General features: G+C 35.6%; 1 protein-coding gene across 4 annotated transcripts in view; it reads right to left on the reverse strand.

Moving 5' to 3' along the window:
* Positions 1-22137, reverse strand: part of LOC123527594 (uncharacterized) — an 86765-nt gene that overhangs the window by 41471 nt on the left and 23157 nt on the right. Inside the window, exon 1 of one of the 4 annotated variants that reach the window (XM_045307176.2) lies at positions 9103-9464. The exons of the other annotated variants lie outside the window; for them this stretch is intronic. Within the exon in view, the coding sequence (XP_045163111.2) occupies positions 9103-9126 (24 nt within the window). The 5' untranslated portion in view covers positions 9127-9464. Of the gene's footprint in view, positions 1-9102; positions 9465-22137 lie in introns of those variants that run through there. 4 annotated transcript variants of the gene reach the window in all.

Consider the following 22137-nt stretch of genomic DNA (forward strand, 5'->3'; position numbering starts at 1 on the left):
TTCGCTCAGACAAACAACTGTAAAATCGGATAAAACGTGAGACCCCAAATTGTTGTGGTGGTGTATGACCTAAGCTTCCATATGCAACCTTTTCATTGCGAAAACACAACATCAATGTAAAGCATAGATCTGTCATGTAAATTCAGAAAAACCGTGTGAATAGCTGTACAGAGCAAAGAATTTCTGGTCATTGGAATAAAATTCATCCGAATATATGTTCTGTGGGCGATAGGTACATGAATTATAACACGAGAACACGAGCTTTACGTGCACATGTGACCAAAAAAGATATGTTTCGAGTATCACAGATACACAAAATGTATTCATGTTGCGTTGTGTATTAACTATACCATCGCTAAAAATATTGTTGTTGTTGTTGTGTTTAAAGTTACCGTAAATTACCAGCTTTAATGATGGTGGAAAACCCAGGGATGTATGATGCACACAGGGATGTATCTGCGGGTACTATTTCAAACAAAATAAGGTATCTGAACTTTAAAAAAAACCTGATAGATAGCTTCCATACCAGATAATATTCCGCCCTCGTCTCCAACGGACTAAATGAAAAGAAATACCAGCGATTACTATAAAATCAGAAATGAAAAAAAAAAAATGAAATCCTCCACCAATTATTAAAAGTCCGACAATGAAATATGAAACATATAACGGAGCCCAAAAAAACGCTAATTACGTTATTTTGCAGGAAATTAAAATGGCAATTATTTCATAAATTGTATTAACTGTCTGGGGCCCTTCCCATTGAAAATGCCGCCGTTATAAAACACAAAATGGGCATATGTGACCATCCTCTTGGATCAAGTCTTATAAACTGAAGTATAACTGTCAATTTAGCAAACTGAGGCCGCAATTTAATTTTTATTTATGATAAAGTGAGTTTTGTTTTCGAGAACGGTCCGGATAATAAATACCAATTAGCGTTTAAATAACATAAAAACTCCTCCTTTCTTTCAGCTAATGAATATTTATTGCTTTTCGCTGACATGTTCTTAAAACAAAGTAAGAGAAACATAATGCTATAGCTAGAATTCTATCTTATATATCCAATTTCAAAATTTTATTTCAAAGATATTATTTCTTAGAAACTAAAAACGCTAAATCATGTTTAATTGAATTGTCGTAGTTTGTTGCGCACAGAAACATTCAGATCTGTAAAATTAGTCGGGTCTCTTTTAGTAATCAAAGCCTTGAGATGTCTGGTGGTTGCGGGTTTTGCTAGAATTATTTTCATTTAACAAAATGCAAATCTATAAATATACATGTATAAGAAACAAATACTAATGTGCCTCATATCTAAGATAAACTCTGCCTGACCTTACCTGAACAGCTGGAAGTCAGTGATGTAACCATGGGCTGGAATACTTATCATTGACTGATTTTATATAATCTAAATGGCCAGTGTGAATGGATAGAGGATGAATAAGAACTACTTGATCATTGATAATTCATCCGCATTGTTCTTGAATGGGACTACTTTGTGTAGCATATGAACATCCTTTGGATGTGATTTGGAATCAAATAAAGATACTACAGGATTGTCAGAAATATACTTAACTTTGGTAGCGGGATAAACCCGCAACCAAAAACGGGTCCAGCTAGTACACTCATTAGGACTGGTATGATCAGAATTTTAATTTTTTGTTTTTTTTATATCCAATTTTAGTGGCAGAAAGTAGAGCACGTCATCACTCAAATAACGACCACAAACAAATAACGCCCCATGAGGGGGAGAGGGGGAGGGGGAGGGGGAGGGGGTTGGGGGAGGCGTTTTATACTGCAAAGGAACCCATTATTTAGGGACCCATTAAATTATTTTTTTATTGCTGGTACATGAATATAACATCGAAAGTTTAACGCACAATCTTTAGTTATGACATCATTTAGTTACAAATGTTTTAAACATAAATGTGGGGAGGGGCGTTTAAATACGGGGTTAACAGTATTTTGGTCCCATTTTAAGATTGTTTATATTTTTAATGTTTTCCTGCAGTAAAGAAGCAAGATCTTCTCAGCAATATCCTCTCAGAGCTCGTTAGACCATCAATATAATTATTCAGCATGCATGATTAATGCGCTGCTGGTATATAAGCCATGGACTTAATGCTAATTAGTGATGGGGAACATATTTGTATATTTCTTATGTTTTGCCTCTGCCTTTGTAGACTGGCTTCCGTCCCTATGTTTGTTCTTATTTACATATATCAGTTTTCTTCATTAAGAGGGAAGTAACTCCAGAAGGGTGTTTCTACATTGAGATTTTTATTGCCCCTGGCTCCGAACATAGGGACTGGTGAAAGTTGGCTACCAGTGTCTCACAAATTTGTGAGACAAATTCCCATTAATTTCTTTCAGTGACAATCCGCTGCTATTACTGTGATGTGTTACCTAAGGGTTTCATGTGCTAACCATCATTTAATAAGCCTCAACTAATTTACTGATTTATGGCCTGCCCTCAGCTTGTATTGGCTTATCAGACAACAGGAATGTGCTTTTATATATTTATCAGAGGATTTTATGATCTTTAGATCAAGAATTAAATAATTTTAAACTTCACTTTTAATGATGAAATGGATGAAGCTGTAATTAAAAGTTTTAAAATATGAACAAATAAGACCAAACCAAGAGCATGTTGTAAAAGAATATTTAAAAGGAAATTATGTTTTATTCTGTTGACCAACTGGCAGTGGCAAAAGCTTAACTTTTGAAACTGCCCCATTTGCCTTTGATTGTTTCCATTATGACAGCACACAATGTACCATTATTGTTGAGTCACTTCATGTACCTGAAGCGACGTCCCATCCCTTACCAAAAATGTGTACATTGTCAGTGTAAATCCAGTTTTTTGTCAGTGTTTTACCATTGTATTCCCAGTGTATTTTCAGTTGTTTTCCAGCTAATTTCCAGCTTGTTATTCTGTTATCACCAGTTATCACAGTGTGTATTGAGTTTATTATCAGTGTAGTACCAAACCTGGTAACAGCATACAATAATCTGGCATTAAACTGAAAACTACATTGTAACTAAAAACACACTACATGCAAAACACTTTTAAATCATGCATGAATGAAATATTTTTAATTTCAGTACACTTTATTAACGCAATTTAAGACACATATGACAATAGACAGACTGCAAAACTGGCATTTAACTGAAGAAAGTATGGTAATACACTGACCACACAGAACAGCTGATAATAAACGACCAATACACTAGCAATAGGAGGGATTTTGGAAAAGTTATTTCTTGTATAATCATGGTTGAACATGTTGAACATTTTGCCATTTTTCTGATTGCTTGCTATATCTTAACACTGCATCAGTTTTAATTTAGTTCTGGCTGCTTTAAGTCGTAAAAAGCATTTCTGGCAGAAAAAGAAGATTATAACATAATCATGTTTGATGGTTGAACATGTTCATAAAACATGATTAGCTAACATGATTGTGGATACAAAAACATGTTCCAACATTAATCATGATCCATATTTCGCTATGGAAAGTGTCCACAGTCTGCCACAATGCCTAACCTATAACATACAATATCCGTTGTAATGCCACTAAGGCCAAACGTCAATTTAAATATGTATCGATAAAACCAGTGTATTGTCAGAAACATGGTAGTTTTAAAATATTAATGAACATGTAAGTTAATAGTTGTAACAGTTTTCTGCCATTGTGTATCCAGTGCATGTTCATTCTATAAACAGTTACTGGTAATACACTGACCATAGTGCACATGCATAACCAGTATTTCCTTCTTATTTCCAGTGTATGTCCATTCTGTAGCCAGTTTCTGGCAACACACTGACATTAGTGTATTACCAGTTCTTTAAATTCTTGCCATTTTGTTTCCAGAGGCTTTCCATTCTATAAGCAGTTGCTGACATCACACTGGAAATAGCACCAGTGTATTACAAGAATCCAATTTTTTGTAGTCAGTGTTATTCCATATTGTTGCCGGCCTATTGTCAGTATTGTCATGCAAAATTAGTGTGTTATCAGTTTGTTGTCAGTGGGTTGCCAGCATAATGTCAGAAAGCTATTTCGTAAGAGATAGCTTGACATGTATTGGCCAAATTATGCCCCCTTTAGGACTTAAAGTTTTGCGTGCAAGTTCCAATCTCCAAAACTAATGATTGTAGGTACTGAATTGAAACTTCACATTTTTCTTCAGGGTTATAAAACTAGGTGATAGCATCAAGTTCAATAACTCTGACATGCATTTTGGCTGAATTATGCCCCCTTTCAGACTTAGAAAATCATGGTTAAAGTAAATTTTGCATGCAAGTTCCCATCTCCATACTTGAAACTCTGTAGATATTTCAACATTTTAAAATAGGGTAATATTCCTGCTTCTGGCAAAACAATCTGAATAGTCGAGCATTGGCTGTCTTACAGACAGCTTTTGTTAAGAATAACACTCAAACACATAGACAAAAAAAAATATGAATAAATACAAACAGTTCATCACAGATTGTGATGAACTGATTTAAAACTGTGTGTAAAGTTTCATTAACTTTAGAACTTTAAACTATGAACTCCATCATCTGTCATGTTGTCATTGGAAATAAAATTGAAAACAACCTACTGACTTGGTGTCATCAGCTGAAGACATCTCACTGTCGACCAAAACAGAATTCAAGGCGCGTAGCACTTTTAACATCACCAGCACCCTTCATTCTTTTTTTTTTTGTTTTTTCTTTGTTTAATAACAAAAATTTCATTTAAACCAGTGAAACAATATCAATAACCAAAAATTCTCTCAATTATGTACCAGTACAAGTCTGTTTTTTTCTTGACCATGAAACAAGCGCTGTCTTTCTGTTTTCTTTCATTTTTCCACATACAAAACACTAAGTCTTGAACTTTTTTGATGTAAAGGTTAATTTTACCACAACAGTAAACACTTTCTGTAGTTAGAGTTTTTTATATTTAACATTTAACAAAACCTAAAAAATCATAATAAAAAAGATCCTGAGTTGATGTTACCTCCAAATAATTATCCACATATTTTAATATTTCACACTTACATTTACTAGTAAACTGTTGAATCATGAATGGGTTCAGTATCATACTCTTCTAGAAAATAACAACATCTGATGTTTTCTCAAATGACCCTTATCAAATTGGTAAGGAGAACTTGTCATTACATTTCATAGTTAATTACTTTACAATCGATAGGGTTCTCAGTAGTTAACAGTTTACAGGGTTAACCTAGGGTTACATTGGCCAACTTTCACCAGGCTGTATGGTTCAGCCATCAGATAAAATTGTGCTATTTTAGAGGCCTAAAATTTTCTTATAAAATGTTTCCAGTATTTATATAAAAATAACCATGCAGCCAGGGAGCCAGGCTACTGCCTTTGTTTTACATATTTTTTTCATGAAACTTGGCACAGATATAACTCATACGAATACAAAGTGCTCTGTTAAGAAGAAAACACAGTAATTTGTCATGCGGAATGAATTTTGAACAAAGTAAACAAAGCAAAAGCTGCCATGTAAGAACACTGGCCCTCTCAAAGCTCCTACATCTGACATGGAGTACAACAGAACTCAAGTTTACCGCCCTTGGGCCTGGGCCACAGGAACTACATGATTTATCTATGAAAACACAAATGTTACTCATTAATAAAGCCTATCTTCTTTTATTTATTCATCTCTATGCTAGATACCTCTGTTTATTTTGCCATACCAGATTTCATAGTTGATATGCCAAGTGAACAAACAAAGTAATGTGTTTTGATACGGAATACTTGCTCTCAGTTGGCTGTCTTCTGCTACCGGTAATTGAACATGCACTTTGCTTCAAAATTCCTTACATTTCACATTAAACCTTTGTTTTTCTTTATACTGTTTGTTTTGGATGTAATTTCACAACATGATATATCCTCTAAGGCAAAGAACTAGACCAATGCTGATTTTCGAAATTAAGTGGATTTTCTATTTTACCTAGAGCGCTGTCTGTAGATAGTTCCAAATATTTGGTATTAGTACAAATGTATGTGTGCATTAACCCTTATCATGCTGGACATGATGGATTCTACCCTTGCGACCAGCGCATATCATGACCAGCCAGCACATCCTTGCAGTCTGATCATGATCTGCACTGTCCGCCATTCAGTCAGTATCTTTTTGGTATGCACCCCTTTTAACAGTTAATGGTAATCTAAAATGAAAGATGGACAAGTTCATTACAGGAATTTAGCAGGGTAAGGGTTAAAGCTCTTTAATACAGTAAGAAAGGGTATGATTTGAAAGAAGCATTTTCAGAATTACCCCAACAGGAAAGCTTTAATTCATTTCCTGATTCCGATTTCCGAATGACTAAATAAATCATACTTATATAAAGGGAGGTAATTAAAAGTACTATTTTTAAAAGTACTGTCTTAACTTTTGGTCAAATGTTCAAACTAAGTCAAGAATTATACGCAATCTAATACCGAAGATAAAAGACATATGAGGAAGTAAATAAAATTTGATTTATCTGCAAGTAGAATTTATCAGTCTTGATGTCACAGATGGCTAATTAACTATTATTGATAAAAAGCAAAATTTCATAAGCAAAAAATCCAAACTACAGAAGATGCAGTTATTTCCGTACATTTCCTAACTAAGTAGTGATAGTAGATCAATAATGATGATAAACAATGAGAATGAATATGAATGCGACAACCAGGGCGATGCTGTTGCTTCTGATGATGATTACAACGATGATGATGGTGGTGGTGATGATGGTAATAATGATTATATTATGATGACGACGACGGCGCTGATGATGATGATGATCATTATGGTAATGATGATTATGCTGATGAAAACACTGATGATGATTATTACGGTGATGAGGGCAACGATGATAACGATGATGAAAATGATGGCTGGCATTTCTGCATTTTAATGATCGCTGTAATAATCGTGTTTAATGACACTAAGCCAAGTTGCATGCAAGTTGGACAAGTTTCAGTGGAATTCTTTCAATTCTTTAAGTAAAAAACATATGTCTGGGCACAAAATATGTAGTTATCATAATTGTATTTCCTGCTAACGATATGATGAAAACACAAACGTACGCAATCCCTCTTCTATACCGCAAAGATGTATCATCACATGTTGGATTTTTCTCTCTGGAAAAGTAATTACATTGAAATTCCTATCTGCTCTTCGACGCCTCATTTATTTAATGACCAGTAAAACACACACATTTTCTCGGAAAACGGCATATATTCTCGCCCAGTAACTATACTTTTTAACACTGACTTCCTCGTTGTGATGAGGCGTATATTATGGTCATAATTATGCATAAAATATAAGCGAGGTAGTCTCGAGCTAACAATAAACGTCCATTTTTTTTTTTTAACAATTCATCTTTAAAATTTTCATATAACTATTCATTTGAATTTTAGCTATTAACAAAGTAGATTTTGTGATTTTTGACATCGTCTTCCATCATACGGTACATAAAAGTCAACCTTTTTTTTAAAGCGAAGGTCGGTCGCACTGGCCTGTCGCAGTTACTATTGTTTCATGTCGCACTGATACAGGTGTCATTGACATTCAGTAGAAATCATTGTTGACATGATAATCATTGTTTGTTGAGAATGGTGATCATGTTGCAGTTACCTGTTTCATGTAAAATGTGAGTCACATTTACATGATGTTGGAACCATTGTTTAATGAGAAGGGCGATCACACTGACCTGTCGCAATAGCCATAGTCTAATGAACAACTCAGTGAGCGTTACTTGAAATTGCAAATAAATGCAATTAAAAAGCTACCTTTTGCAGATATGCGAAAAAAACCCAAAGTTTTACATATAAAATACACGACACGTGCATTTTTCACCTTATCGCACGTAACACCTGCCTTATGTAATGAATATGATTTCTGACTATTAATGTTAATTACATACTGGATTTAATAGTGTCAAATAAAATATTCATTATATATGCACACGAGATAGAATCACAACATATTGTACGGTTCAATGTGTTACCAAGGGGATCAATAAACACAGAATACTACTAGGGATTTTTGTTTGCCAACGTTTACATTCGAAGCAAATTTCGTGCATATTTATTCCAAGTGATGTCTATCACCGCTAAAAGAAATGCAAGCTAAGCACGCCGGCATGGGAAGAATTTCACAACGTGTGCAGAAAGCGTCATAGTTATCGTAAACAATGTTTTCCCTCCTATTCATGTCTACATATTTATTTGCCAGTACCTTGTCTCATTATGTCATATTCAATTAATGTCTTTAACACTGTCTTAGTATATAAGTACCTTCTTAATATATATCTTATAACAACTAAATAGGCCTATTTTGGTAAAGAAAAGTGTTTGTAACAGTCTCATTAAGGATGCTTTCTATGCAAGTTGTGTATGGTGAGGATGTAGAACTGCAACATGTTCAACAGGCGCAACATGAGTCCCTATATAAGCTTTCTTCAAGCTTCTTCGATATATATTGGGTCAAAGTGAAATATATACAAAACTAAACCAGGCTAGTATATAAAAACGATTTCACATTTCTTCATTCGACCTTCAAGGTTAAAAGTAACCATAACAAAAAGAAGCCATATTTGTATGATGTTGATATAATCGGTTGATCAAAGAACAGTAGCTTCAGGGTCAATACAGACAGAAGTTATCAGTGAAAATCTTCACTAAGTAAACATGTACATTATATCAGACTCAAAGTGAAAAAATCAGGTCAACGCACAAAAGCGGCACTTTTCATTCAAAATATTACTATTATCAGGTTAAAAAAACACCTTTTGACCACATTTTGCTAAATCCTAGTTTTAAATGTCAATTACGATTTTATTTGTTGTAAGAATTCATGTATTATGCAGATCTACACACACATGTATTTATATACATGTACTATATCTATACTGCAGTGGCATTGACTAACTCACTACTGGTCAATGTATTGGAATGTTGGCCACGGTTACAACGCCATAATTTACAAATGAGCCTTCCACTAAAACGTTATTAACAAAGAATGTAGGTCGCCATACATGTACGTCCTGAAACAAAAACAATAGGAAAACATGTAGATAAGCAGAAAGAAACTTTCATACCGGTGGTAGATGAGCCTTGTGCATATTGTCCGTAAAATTCCGTGTCTTATCCACATTCGAAAATCCTTCGTTTACACAAGTTTTTATGCTGAATATTTTATCCGCCTAAAACAAAAACCACTGGCGAGATTATTCAGAAGTCTACACGCTGACACCGGTATTAAGTAGATAAATAACGTATAATAAACAGATATATCACCGTTATATACATTTAGTCATGTAGTTCATTAGGTAAGTCACGTGACACTCCTCCATTGTCACTAATCAGTAAATTAATCAGATAGAATTGGTTTCACAAGAATTCCGTTGAATGATCATTGAGTAACTGAGACAAAAAGTTTCTTTCTTCACGCAGTCTCTAAAAACGTGCATGTGATAAAAATCTGCAAATGAACACAAAAATGTTACATAAATTGCCCCTAAAAATGTTACAGAGCGAATGTTTGCGTTCTTTATAATGCCATGTGATGAAAATTTAATGAACAAAGAACATCTTGATCGATTGGACTAGAAGCACATGTCTTGCGTAAAATTGCAATTTTCAGATTTACAGCCAAGAGTGTTTTATTCATTTAGGGGATACAATTACTGAGAGAAAAAGAACTCCCTATTTTCACAAAGCTTTATCTTGATTGCACTGAAAAGGGGCCTGTTAGGTTATATAATGCCGCTGCAGGAGACGCGATTACCGTAACCCTTAATCTATGCGGAAATGTAATCCTTTGTTAGCAATTTGGGGAAAAAACGAAACGAATGCAGTAAACAAGTATTTTAAGCCTAAGTAGTGCAAAACGTCAAGGTTAAAGTGAAACTATTTAAAACAACCACCAAAAACACTATAGAACTGTTGATCCACTAAAAGACCGTAGGACGGTGACAATACCGTACAACAAGAGTGGAGAGCGAGAAATGAATATCCGTGCTGAAATAATGACACACATATATGGTCAATCTACGACAGTAAAACTGACCAAAAATCATGATGAATACTGCGAAGGTCTAGTGGTAAAGTTGTGGGTCGTTCAACCCGGGGCGTCGTGGGTTTGTGCCCCGCTAGGGTCACAACCACGCCTTCTCATATGACACCAGTATTTGGTTTTCCAAGAAGCGGAGTCGAGAGTACTTCAAATAAGCTTGAGGCAGTTACTGCAGCTAAAATTTTTTAATTTGCATAGAGTTAAAACACTGACTCCAATACAACGCAGTTAAGTGATCACTGAAGCATTAATGCTCATATAAGTCCACAAATCGCCAAATGTTGAAATGACTTGAGGTAGATAACCACATGGCAATGACAATGGAGAGGAAACCAGGAGTGAGGCCTAGAAAACACTGCATCAGTGAAATGAAAAAGCTGCAAAACTATATAAACTGGACAAAATATATAGCGGGATTGGAGGTGACTGTCGGTCAGCAGTTGTACGACCATATAGGTCATGAACCGACTATATGACCAACTTACAACAAACATAGAGAACTCGCTATAAGCACAGGACCGGAAGTGTCTAAATATTCACCGGAAACGAGGTGACCACAATACACTGAGGGTGTTAAGAAACTTCATGACCCTTGGAATGAAAATGAGAAATATTAAAAATAACAGGAAGCCTTCAGGGATAATCCAAGGGGGATTTACCGAACAAGATTTGTTTAGTTTGCACTTTTGCGAGTTACAAGTGAAAGTGAGTTTGGCGCTGTCGCTTAATATAACACCGGATTTGAATTATGGACTGGTACACATGCATTCTCCGGTAGTAAGTGACAATTTCCGGCGGCAATAACCGAAGTCAAGTTGCTAATGTTAAACAGCGGATAGCAAAACTTGGCACTTTGTATCTTGACTTAAATGTATATATATACTGCATTGAACCACAATTTATTCAGGTGACACATTCGTGTTGTCTCATCTTTGTTTTCAGCAAATACATCTTTCCCATCTGTTTTCACATGAAGTATGAGTTTGTCATTAAGGGCTAGCTTCAATGTTTCAAGGTACCAAGGCACTCTATACATTTCTCCTAACGTAGTCCTTACGCATTTACAGGGAAATAATCCATCGATAGACAGCCATTAATATAGAAAATTTCTTGGATATATCAAATTTTACTGAAAAAATACTGTGGAACACGGGACACGGGATAACCATAGATCTTACCAATTGACGAAGCCCTGTTTCAGTGCATAAGATGAATTACTAGTAAACATGACATGTATTCTGGAGAAGAAACAACATGAATGATAAGATGAAAGGGTCACAATCTTTATGACGCAGCACGAAATAAAACGAGAAAATTAGATCATTAATTGTTTATCAGTGAATGAATTTGAACAGAGCTGGCTCTTTGGCATCTTCAAATGCGTTATTTCTAAGAAAGACAATGATATAATGCTTCCGTGTTACTCGTATGAAAAGCACCAATCAGGACAATCGTCTGGCTAGACCACTGTAGGCATATATCAAAAATTCTTTTCAGCTAGGAAAAAAAGTTCATTAAATGTGAAATGTCAAAATCATTTCGATTATAAGACACTGAATTGTTTATACGAGTTTTTAATGATCGCTCTAAAGCAAAATATTAAATCCATGTCACTCAGCAAGCACCCAAGCCTTCTAGCGATTTGATGCATTTTAGGTACTTTCTTCTGAACATAAATGGTACTACTTTTTATCCTAAGAGAACAATATTAACACACATCCATTCATTGTTTTGTCAAGAATTCTCTATAAAGCTATACAGTTCTGACAACGATCCATCGAATACTAGTACTTGCAGAATTCAATTCACGCGGCCTAATTCATTAATAAATCCATTTACACTGCAAAAGACATAAGACACAAAAGAATGATTCCATTCCTCAAAAAAAAAAACAACAACAAAGTATATGTCGGCTGAAGATGACAATTTTCTTCCAGAGAAGCTACATACAGAGATATAGCTATAACTTGATTACTATTGATCGGTTAAGCACAGCCTAGTACTTTGTTTCCATATCATTGCATCAATAAACGGCTTCATGTGGTCTTACCGGAAAAAGAACTTTGTATGGATGCGCCGCAGAACGCTAAAACTGGGTCGAATAATGATTATACAGCACGAAAACCGGAAGTAAACATTATGAACCGTCAGACTGTTGATAAAATTCTACACGTTGATAAAATTCTACACCATACTGTGCAAATTCTCAACAAAATAATCCTTGATTATATAGCAATACAAGGCTTTATTTGAAGTTCTGTAGACTAGCAGACTCGTAAATAATACTAATCAATGCGATTTAGCTTTTACTGCCTTATTGTCAATGTCTGCAATGGGTACTGCACTGAGCCGTTACACAAAGTTTTCAAAAAAAAAAAAAAAAAATCCGGCGTGAGGAAATCCCATCATGGTTAACCACGGAAAAGGTCGTCCATTTTTGTATTTTCTGAAAGACGCCGAAGTGGGGCTTCTTTTTTTTATGCAAAAAGTGCAAAACTTGAAGCGGAAATCATACGACGTGGCTTTTTATATTGAATACTTTCCGGGAGGTAAGTTCATATATTTTGTATAAAACTGGTATCGTAATCAATCAAGAAGTTAAAAAAGTTCACAGACAAACTGAATATTGGATGAGCTATTTTCCAGAAAAGAAATGAGCCGTGCCATGAGAAAATCAACATAGTGGCTTTGCGACCAGCATGCATCCAGACTAGCCTGTGCATCTGCGCAGTCTGGTCAGGATCCATGCTGTTCGCTGTCAAAGCCTATTGTAATTAGAGAAACCGTTAACGAGCAGCATGGATCCTGACCAGACTGCGCGGACATAGCTTTTCATAAAATCTGCGGGCTATTCTGTTTTAAATGAAGTGGATATATACCTCTTTACGTGTCGCTATTGACAAGTGAGTGTTCAGCTATATATACTCGATGCCCAGTATCGTCGTTGCCATGTAAAAATATCCTAACAAATATGAGCCGCATCATATGAAAACCAACACAGTGCATTTGCGACTAGCATGGATCCAGACCAGCCTGCACATCCGCGCACTCTGGTCAGGATCCATGCTGTTCGTTTACGGTTTCTCTAATTTCTATAGGCTTTGAAAGCGAACAGCATGCTGGTCGCAAAACCACTTTGTTAGTTTTCTCATGACACGGCTCAGTCATAAGATTGCCGACAGTTACACTGTTTTCAGGTTTCTCAGAACACAATGATTAAGGAAGACAGACCTATATTTACTGATTTACTGTCATCATTTGCTAAGTTAACATCCATCAAGATTTCGTCACCACATGATATATTTTAGTTCTTCTTTACAAAAAAAAATGCTCACTTTTTGAACTGGATAATTCCCTCTCGAATGAAAGCATACTGTCACACTTGTGTTGAAGACCACCCCAGAATAAAGACCACAACTTCAGAACATTTTTCAATATTTAAAAGGAAAAGGCAATGTTGAACATGTGTAATTCGATCTGCTAGGATTTCTTAACTCTTTTAAACAAGTGAAAGAATTTAAAAAATCGACTTTATTATGAGATACTAAAAATGGCGGCCATTTTGTTTCTATGGCAACATTTAACCAAACTTTTCAAATTTTATCTGTATATAGTATAATATGATCTGTGTTGAAAACCCACCTGTCACCAAAAACCACCTTCTCCATTTCCGTAAGGCAGTCTTTTCAGACAGGTTTGACTGTAATCTAAAGGCTAGATACAGTAACATTTTCTTTCACGAAAAGCAAACTCTAACATAATTTTGGTATACTCTCAGTCATGGTTAGTGTCAACAACATCTAATTCGTTTTTTATTCGTGAAGGTAAGACCAAAAAGCTGTAAGACCGTATAAATATAAGAGAAACTTAGAGTGTTTTCCCTTATTATTGTTTAGGTTTCTCATACTCAATTTGCTTGTCCATTCAATTTTCTTTCTCTCGTATCAGCGACATTCTGTATTTTCTCAGTAAATAATTTTCCATTGAATTAGACCCAATTGATCACGATTACAATCGTTTTCAGGATGTATTCTAGTGAAATTTGTGTCCAATCGAAACCGAGATTCTCTGAGAATTTCAATTTATTAGCTCAAGTCACGCTAAAGGAAAATCAATTGCAAGTGAACCAGTCCAGCGTCTCAAAGAAAATAAAAACGATCGTTGTCAGACTGGTGTAGATCGGGATGAAAAAAATCATTCTCTTTGACTATCGAGGTGCAAAAACACATGTCGACAGGCAGACAACTAAATTTGAAATAAGTTTGAACTCGGCAGAGAAAAGCTTCTTTTGAACCGTAAGGTGTAAAACCCTGAGTCGTTCAGTCAACAGGGATATATTGATGAAGACAGAAAACAAGAAGTAAATTCAAACTAATTTTGAAGTCCATTTGGAAGCAGAAATGTTTTGGATTTTTTTTTCGAATCGTAAGTTGGTAAGTTGAGCAAAGTAAATTGTTCTCCTAAAATGCACGAATATAAAGTATTTGAAAGTGACCTCATTACCAATGTGCTGAGATGAAAGCTTTAGTCTTTTACCTGCTAAATTTCTATGATGGACTGGTCTGTCATTCAATTTGAGCAGAACCAATTTAATATTCAAAGGGGTTTTCACTGAAGATATACAGATTGAATAGCGAACAGTGCAAACCATTATCAGCCTGCACGGATGTCTCTTTATCTTTGTGTTCTTCATTTAGTAAATACATGTACTAATTTCTATTTTTTATGTAACAAAACGTTTACTATTTTCCTTTGAAAGTAGTCCTAAAAGGTAGCAAAAACTTTTGCAATAATTGCATATATAAACACCTGTTCACAGCTGAACAGTTGATGTAACATACGCTAGATCAAGTTCTATAAGCAACCGAAATCTGGATTCTAATTTTTCACATCATATATATATCACAAACTACTTTACTACGTTAACGTAACTGAAAACATCGATGGGCGTACAGAAGGATGAACTGGGATTACAAGTATAAATATTATGTAAAACGCTCAAACCTCATGACTAAATTCCTTATCAAAGAATTGATTTGCATGAAAATCGTGGAACTGACTTTGTTACACCAGATACATATATTATCACTGACAAGGTAATAGAAACCTTTCAAGATAACCTTCTCTGCCAGATCTACCTAAATACAGACTGACAGACGATGAGAAAACTGATGTAATAGATGATATTTTGGCGCGCTTTGTAAATCACATTGTTCTTACTGACAAGAACAATTTTTATTTTCTTGGAATAGGTAATCATTCTATTCGGCTCAGTTTGGAGAAAGAAAGCGTGACAAAAATTATCTATTCTAACATGGCTCGATTTGATTTCCAGTTGAACAAAGAAAGAGATCAAGCTCTGCCTGCTGTATATTTTGCGATAAACAACGGTTGGTGCGCGGACCGGTAAGAGAGCATTATGACGTCAAATTGCCGCATGACGTCCGGTTCATTACTCCCCGGATAAATAAAGTCCAGCATAATATTGATTAGAATATTTCAATAAGCATGTTAGAATGAAAACAATCACTCGAATGCCTTGTTTATTTGTAAAGTATATTATGTACCAGTAAGGTATGGATCAGGAATGACAATCGTCTATCTCCGTCCGATTATGTATTCTTCGTATGCGATTTCGGCATTCTCCGGTGGTTATGTAAAGAGTTATTTTAAATTGTGGCCGAAGAATGCCGGAAAATCACGAAAGATTACGTAATCGTAAGTAAATTGCCGATTATCATGATTGCAAGTGTGTGTGTGTGTGCGACGAAGGGTTTTTGGGGAGTGCGTGTGCGAAGGCGCGTGCGGTAGGGTTGTGTGGGCGTGGAGGGGATCAACCGGGAAATGCTTTCCATATGCAGTGAGCTGTTTTAATCTATCACTTATACCGCAAATAAATACTATTACTTCCACTTGCTCTTAAAATACCATTATACCGTACATTTATTTCTTGTTGTTGTTTCTTTTTTATTCGGCAGAAAAAATGTGTGTACGGAGTTAGAAGTTTTGTCGAAAATGCAAATTGTATTGCTGTCACTTCACTTACAATAACAGCATAGAATGGTAACGATAGAAAAATGAGTGTGATTTTGTGACAATGCTTTAGAACAACGATAATATAGTTACAGTAATGATTACGATGATGATATCGATGATGACGATGATTAAGATGATGGTGATTATTATTACGATGATGAAGATTACGATGATGAGGAGGAGGAGAAGGAGGATGCCGACGCAGACGATGATCTTGTAAATGCTACTAATGGTGATGACGTTTAAGGTGAGAAGAATTGATGATGATGCTGATGATGTAACTGGTGACATCATGTTTGCTTCAAAGCAGTTTTTGATAATGTTTAACATTTTTAATATACATCACGTAAAATTTAATGTTTGCTTATATATATCATGTATATCATTAAATGTATATGTATATTTATACAAGCAGTTGGTATGCACAGCTAACAAATACCGAACTGTTAAATATTAGAAACATGAGAAGTTTAAGAAGGAAACCAAACACAATTTTGAGAGGGATTAACTATGGTCTTACTGAAAATACAACACAAGTCCCTACTTAGAAAATCAAGTGGCTCCCTGTTTAAGTCTACACGTACACTTGGAATTAGGCGGTCACAGGGGTCAACATTTCCAAAAATTGTTATCATAATTGAGCCGCAAGATGAGAAAACTAACATAGTGCATTTGCAACAAACATAGATCCAGACCAGCCTGCGCATCCGCGCAGTCTAGTCAGGATCCATGCTGTTCGCTTGCAAAGCCTATTGCAATTAGAGAAACCGTAAGCGAACAGCATGGATCTTGACTAGACTGCGCGGATGTGCAGGCTGGTCTGGATCCATGCTGGTCGCAAATGCACTATGTTGGTTTTCACATGATGCGGCTCATATTTATTAGGATTTTTTTACATGGCAATGGCGATACTGGGCATCGAGCATAACTGAACACTCAATTGTCAATAGCGTAAAGAGGTATATAACCGCTTCATTTAAAGCGGACTAGCCCGCAGATTTTATGAATAGCTAAGCCAAACTTGAATGAGCAAACTTACAGTGCCTTATAATTTCATTCCAGGTTAAGAGGAAAAACTTTTCAGCCTTTCTTGGACTATTGTAAACGACAACTTTATCTTCAGACGTCCTAAGTTTTGTGGTTTTTTTTGCAATTAGCAAAACGGAAAATTGTAAAAAATAAAACTCGATACACTCGAAACCCGTTATAACGCTTCTCGATATACCGCGGTATTCGTTATAACGCTGTATTGTCTTGGCTCCCAAATTTTAGAGGGTAAAAAAAATCAAAAATCAAAAAAAAAAAAAAAAAAAAAAAAAAAAATCCGCGGATGTTATTTAATTTGATCATAACCAGCGTTAAAACTACATGTACGTGTACATCAACAACTTTCCATGACAACTGTGACGATTATTGATTTTAATCAATAATCGTCTGCTAGCTTACTTGTTTGCGTATCGCCTTTGTTAAAGTTTCAATACATGTAGACCTGTGACAATTAGGCAATCAGTACCGTGTCAAAATTAGATTGTTTGCATTAACAAGCGTGGAAGATCGGTCAGTCAACTATCAAACCGTTTAAGTTTGCACCAATTAAGTGGATGACATTAACACTCGAGTGAATAAAAACCGAACAACAGGCTCAGTTTTGTAATAAAATGCAGCCGTTTTTCATAATGATCATTCTCGGTTCGTCGGAATTTGCGAAGATTCGACGCACTGAAAGCCATATTGAGAATGTTCTCCCTTTTTAATATCGTATATTAACGACGGCGATTTAACAATTTTCTATCTTATTTATCGATTTTCTTCATGTATTCAAAATTATTTTTTTAAGACTGTCCGCGTTTTTTCTCTTTTAGTTACATAAACCCCCACTGCAATTGCAGTGCGTATGTAATTCTCATGACAGCGCATTCCTCACACAGCGTTATACATGTTTACTTCCGGGATAAACAATTTCAACTTTCTTTTAGAATCACGACAAAATGAGAAGATGACACAGCGTTATAATTCTCTAAATGTATTTTTCAGTAGCATTTAAGGTAAATAAATGTCCCGTTTATACGATTCTTATTTCTTATTAACATAAAACAGCGTCCAAAATACGTCTAATACATTACCGATGGGTGGGGTATTGCATTTACCCTGATACGATCAACCCGCGTTATAAATTTAACCCCGCTAGATCCGCGGGTCTCGAACCTTGGACCCCGATGACAGCGTTATAACGGGGTCCCAGTGTATAAATGTATGAAGAGTTTTGCACAATCACAATAGGGTGCGCGAGCTGTTATATACATAGATAACTAAAAAAAATGCCAGAGCAATATACTCTTACTTTCAGGAAACGAAAATGGAGACAGCAGACGTCAATACATTATCAATGAGAAGTTGCTCCCTACACGTTCTTCACGAGTATTTAGTCTGGTTGAAGTGCATTTGAAGTGACTATAGGCACCGCACACTGTCTACGGCAGCAGTATAATTGTGACAAACACTTCAGGCAAGCTCAAGTAGAATGTGCAATGGCACCGTTAGGTTTCTATTTCTTCAGACTAATTATGACCTTATGTTACATAACTTGAAATTCATCTGCAGAGAAAGTTTTCACATCTTTGTAGTTAGTATCGATCACCACGAGCAATTACTCCCGTCTGGTAAAGGGCCTAACGGAGGCCACGGTCGAATTTGATTTCTTGTAGGATTCGAGCAATAGCTTTAAACTTAAAACCAAAGAGGAGTAATTTCGTTAGAAAAAAAAAGAATCGCATATGCACGGCTCAACGAAGAAAATTCTAAAAACTGGGGTTTTAATAACGCCGACAGTACAGTCAAATATAATTGCTTTCCAGGTCTTTCAGTGGATAAAAACCGCCTGATACCTCCCATTTCAGGGTTGTCACAGGCACACTGGTACAATGCAACGTCTCGAGGATAAACACTACCTGGTAGACTAGCCAGTAGACTGATAATAAATATATTTCTACATTTTGTCCTTTTTTGTTCAATTCAATTTCATAGAGTCAAAAGTCGGTCTATTCTAGACTTCACCACATTGAATCATAAAAATTAAAAATGACTTAACGCAATCTAGGAGCAAGTGTTACTGCCGGGAAATCTCTAAAATATGTTTGTTTTACAGAGACTCTTACAGAGATTAATATACGAGAATTTGAAAATTCTTCTGCCTTTTAAGAGAAGTCTTTGCTTCCTGGTGGTTGCATTCACAGAAGTCTGTAAATGACCTTTTGTACATGCTGTAGCAGTACTTTCGTGAAGTACTGTAATATATTGATCAGCTGGTAGAGTGGAAAGATTTTCATCACGGTGCGTTAACTTCACAAGCGGCGATCAATTTGAGACTTTTCTCTCCACTAACCTAACTATGATGATACCTATCAGTTCTGAGAGAAAACAGCAGACATCTTCAGGCGAATTAAGTTTATATCTACTTTATTTTGTTTACTTCATGCTTATTTATTTTCAGTTCCAATGTGAAGAAAGTCAGCCGCTTATATCAATCTCAATATGCTACGGGAAGAAATCTGTTTGTCTTTGAGCGAGAGAGGGAGAGGGGGATAGAGAGAAAGAGAAAGAGGGAGAGAGAGACAAAAGTGTGATTCGAACTACAAACCTCAGATCTGAAGGACAGCGCCAAACACATTTATCATTTAGGAACGAATTGTTAGGTTCAGAAACTTAATTTTAAGAACGTTAGTTACCAAAACAAGAGGGTAATGAAGGCCCTGTATCGCTCACCTGACCTATTGACCTAAAGATCACCAAGTCATTTAGATTGGGCAGAAATTGTGACCTCTAGAGTGTTAACAAGTTTTTCCTTTAATTTGACCTGGTGACCTAGTGTTTGACCCCAGATGACCTAATATCGAACTCATCAAAGATTTTATTAAGGGTACCATTCTGACCAAGTTTCATCAAGATTGTGCCAAAATTGTGACCTCTAGAGTGTTAACAGTCAAATTGTTGACGACAGACGACGGACAGATGGACGGCGACGGACGACGGACATAGGGCGATCACAAAAGCTCACCTTTGAGCACTTTGTGCTCAGGTGAGCTAAAAATATACGGATGCACAAAATGGCGTACTCGAGTGATCACCAAAGGAGAACCTTAAAAATGGTAGTTGATCTGGGGAGTTAATGTTCATAGATTTTTGTTTTCTAATCGGCCGCTATGTGAATATATTTGCTCATCGAAGGTGTTGTAAAGAACATTATACTGTATATTATATAAGTACTGAATATTTCACCATCACAACTCAGAAAATTGTATATTAGATGGCCTATATTACTGAGAGTGCGGAGAACTAAGGTCAGATTGACTACATTTGTATCTTTTGTTTTTAGATCGAGCGTCTATTTTGTAGTATTTTATTCTCACTGTAAGTCGATTGTAACACGAATTTTACTAAGTGTCGGTGTATTTATAGTTAATATTCTCATGTTTACAATCATAAATTGTATATTATGACCTATATTACTGCAGTGCATATTGATGTTTTCGCTTTTGTCATGAATATTTTGTCCATTTTAATTATTAATCAATTAACTTCTCAGTCGGTGTATTACTAGTTTTTCTGTTTACTTTTTAATTATACTAACTGCGGTATATGTTGCGCTATTATGTCATTTTAATAATTAATGGAGTACGAGACGGGCCATTAACGTAGAAACAAATAACAACTTAGGTTAAATGTATTTGTCGGTCTATGCTTCAAAATCGATCCAAGAAAAGTAAAAAGACAATCTTCAGATGAACAGATGTAAAACAAATTGGTTCAGTTAAGCTATCAACTGCCATACTTTGCGTGGCTGCGTTGGATTTTTTTTTTATATGAACACAATACGCAGCTAAATTTCTATGATGAACGTGTCCATCTTTCAATTTGGACAGTATCATTAACTGTTAAAAGGTGTGCTTACCAAAAAAGATACTGACTGAATGGCGAACAGTGCACATCTTGATCAGACTGCACGGATGTGCAGGCTGATCATGATCTACACTGATCGCAAGGCAGAATCAATCGTGTCTAGCATGATAAGGGTTAACAATTCATTCTCATTGAACAAAGTGCTTCACAAACGAGTCAAATAAAATTTGGTTTTCATGCACAAATTATTTAATATATATAAAGTTCGCAAACAGGGGATGCAACTCCACCTGCTTTCAGTCAAGTCTGGCTAACAACTAGATATTTTTGATATTTTCCAAATTTTTACTTTTTGGCATTTACATTGTGTGTTTGAGAAGGTAAGGGGCATAACCTAAAGGTTATATTGTAGTAATTCGGTCAAAAATGTGCTTCTGTGGTGTAAAAAAGAAGTCCCTAATAAATAGATCCTAATTTTTCCATGTTCGCGCATTTGCGTGTAAATCGGGGGCCAAATGGGCATTATTTCACTCTTGGAATGAATTTTGCATAAAATAGGACACTTTTCATTCTAATATTCGCATGTTTTCGAGTTGTTTACTTGAAAACGAAAGTAGGGTGTTTATTCTGCGGACCGCTTTCTGAAATGCGGCAATATGTGGGAACCTGACTTCAGTTGACTTGCATTTCACTGCATACTATTCAACACCCCTTTTTCTTTTCGTTTTCTTAAAGCAAATGCATGGATATCTTGTGGAAAATAGGTCTACGACGGAGTGAAAATCTGAGAACTGTAAACAATTTATGAAACAAAGTGCATCTGAAGTAGCTAAATTTCTATATGACACCAAATGAGCATTTTTTTTCAGGTATATAGCCTAATAGATGTTTCTCAAATATAGATGCTTAGTCGGAAGTTGTTTAGATATATTTATTCCAAATCTGGTCTATAGGAACTGTAATATCTGCAAATAATGTTTAGAAAGGAGTTTGTTATGAGTTTGAATGCAAATTGGTACAGATGCTTTGCAATGATTAATTGTCTGTGAAATAACACCTAATCAACCGAGTTACAGGAAAAAAAGATTTGTGCATAAAGTTTCGGAACTGTCAGATATTTTTTGTT

The sequence above is a fragment of the Mercenaria mercenaria genome, chromosome 14 (assembly GCF_021730395.1).
Source record: "Mercenaria mercenaria strain notata chromosome 14, MADL_Memer_1, whole genome shotgun sequence".
Taxonomy (NCBI): domain Eukaryota; kingdom Metazoa; phylum Mollusca; class Bivalvia; order Venerida; family Veneridae; genus Mercenaria; species Mercenaria mercenaria.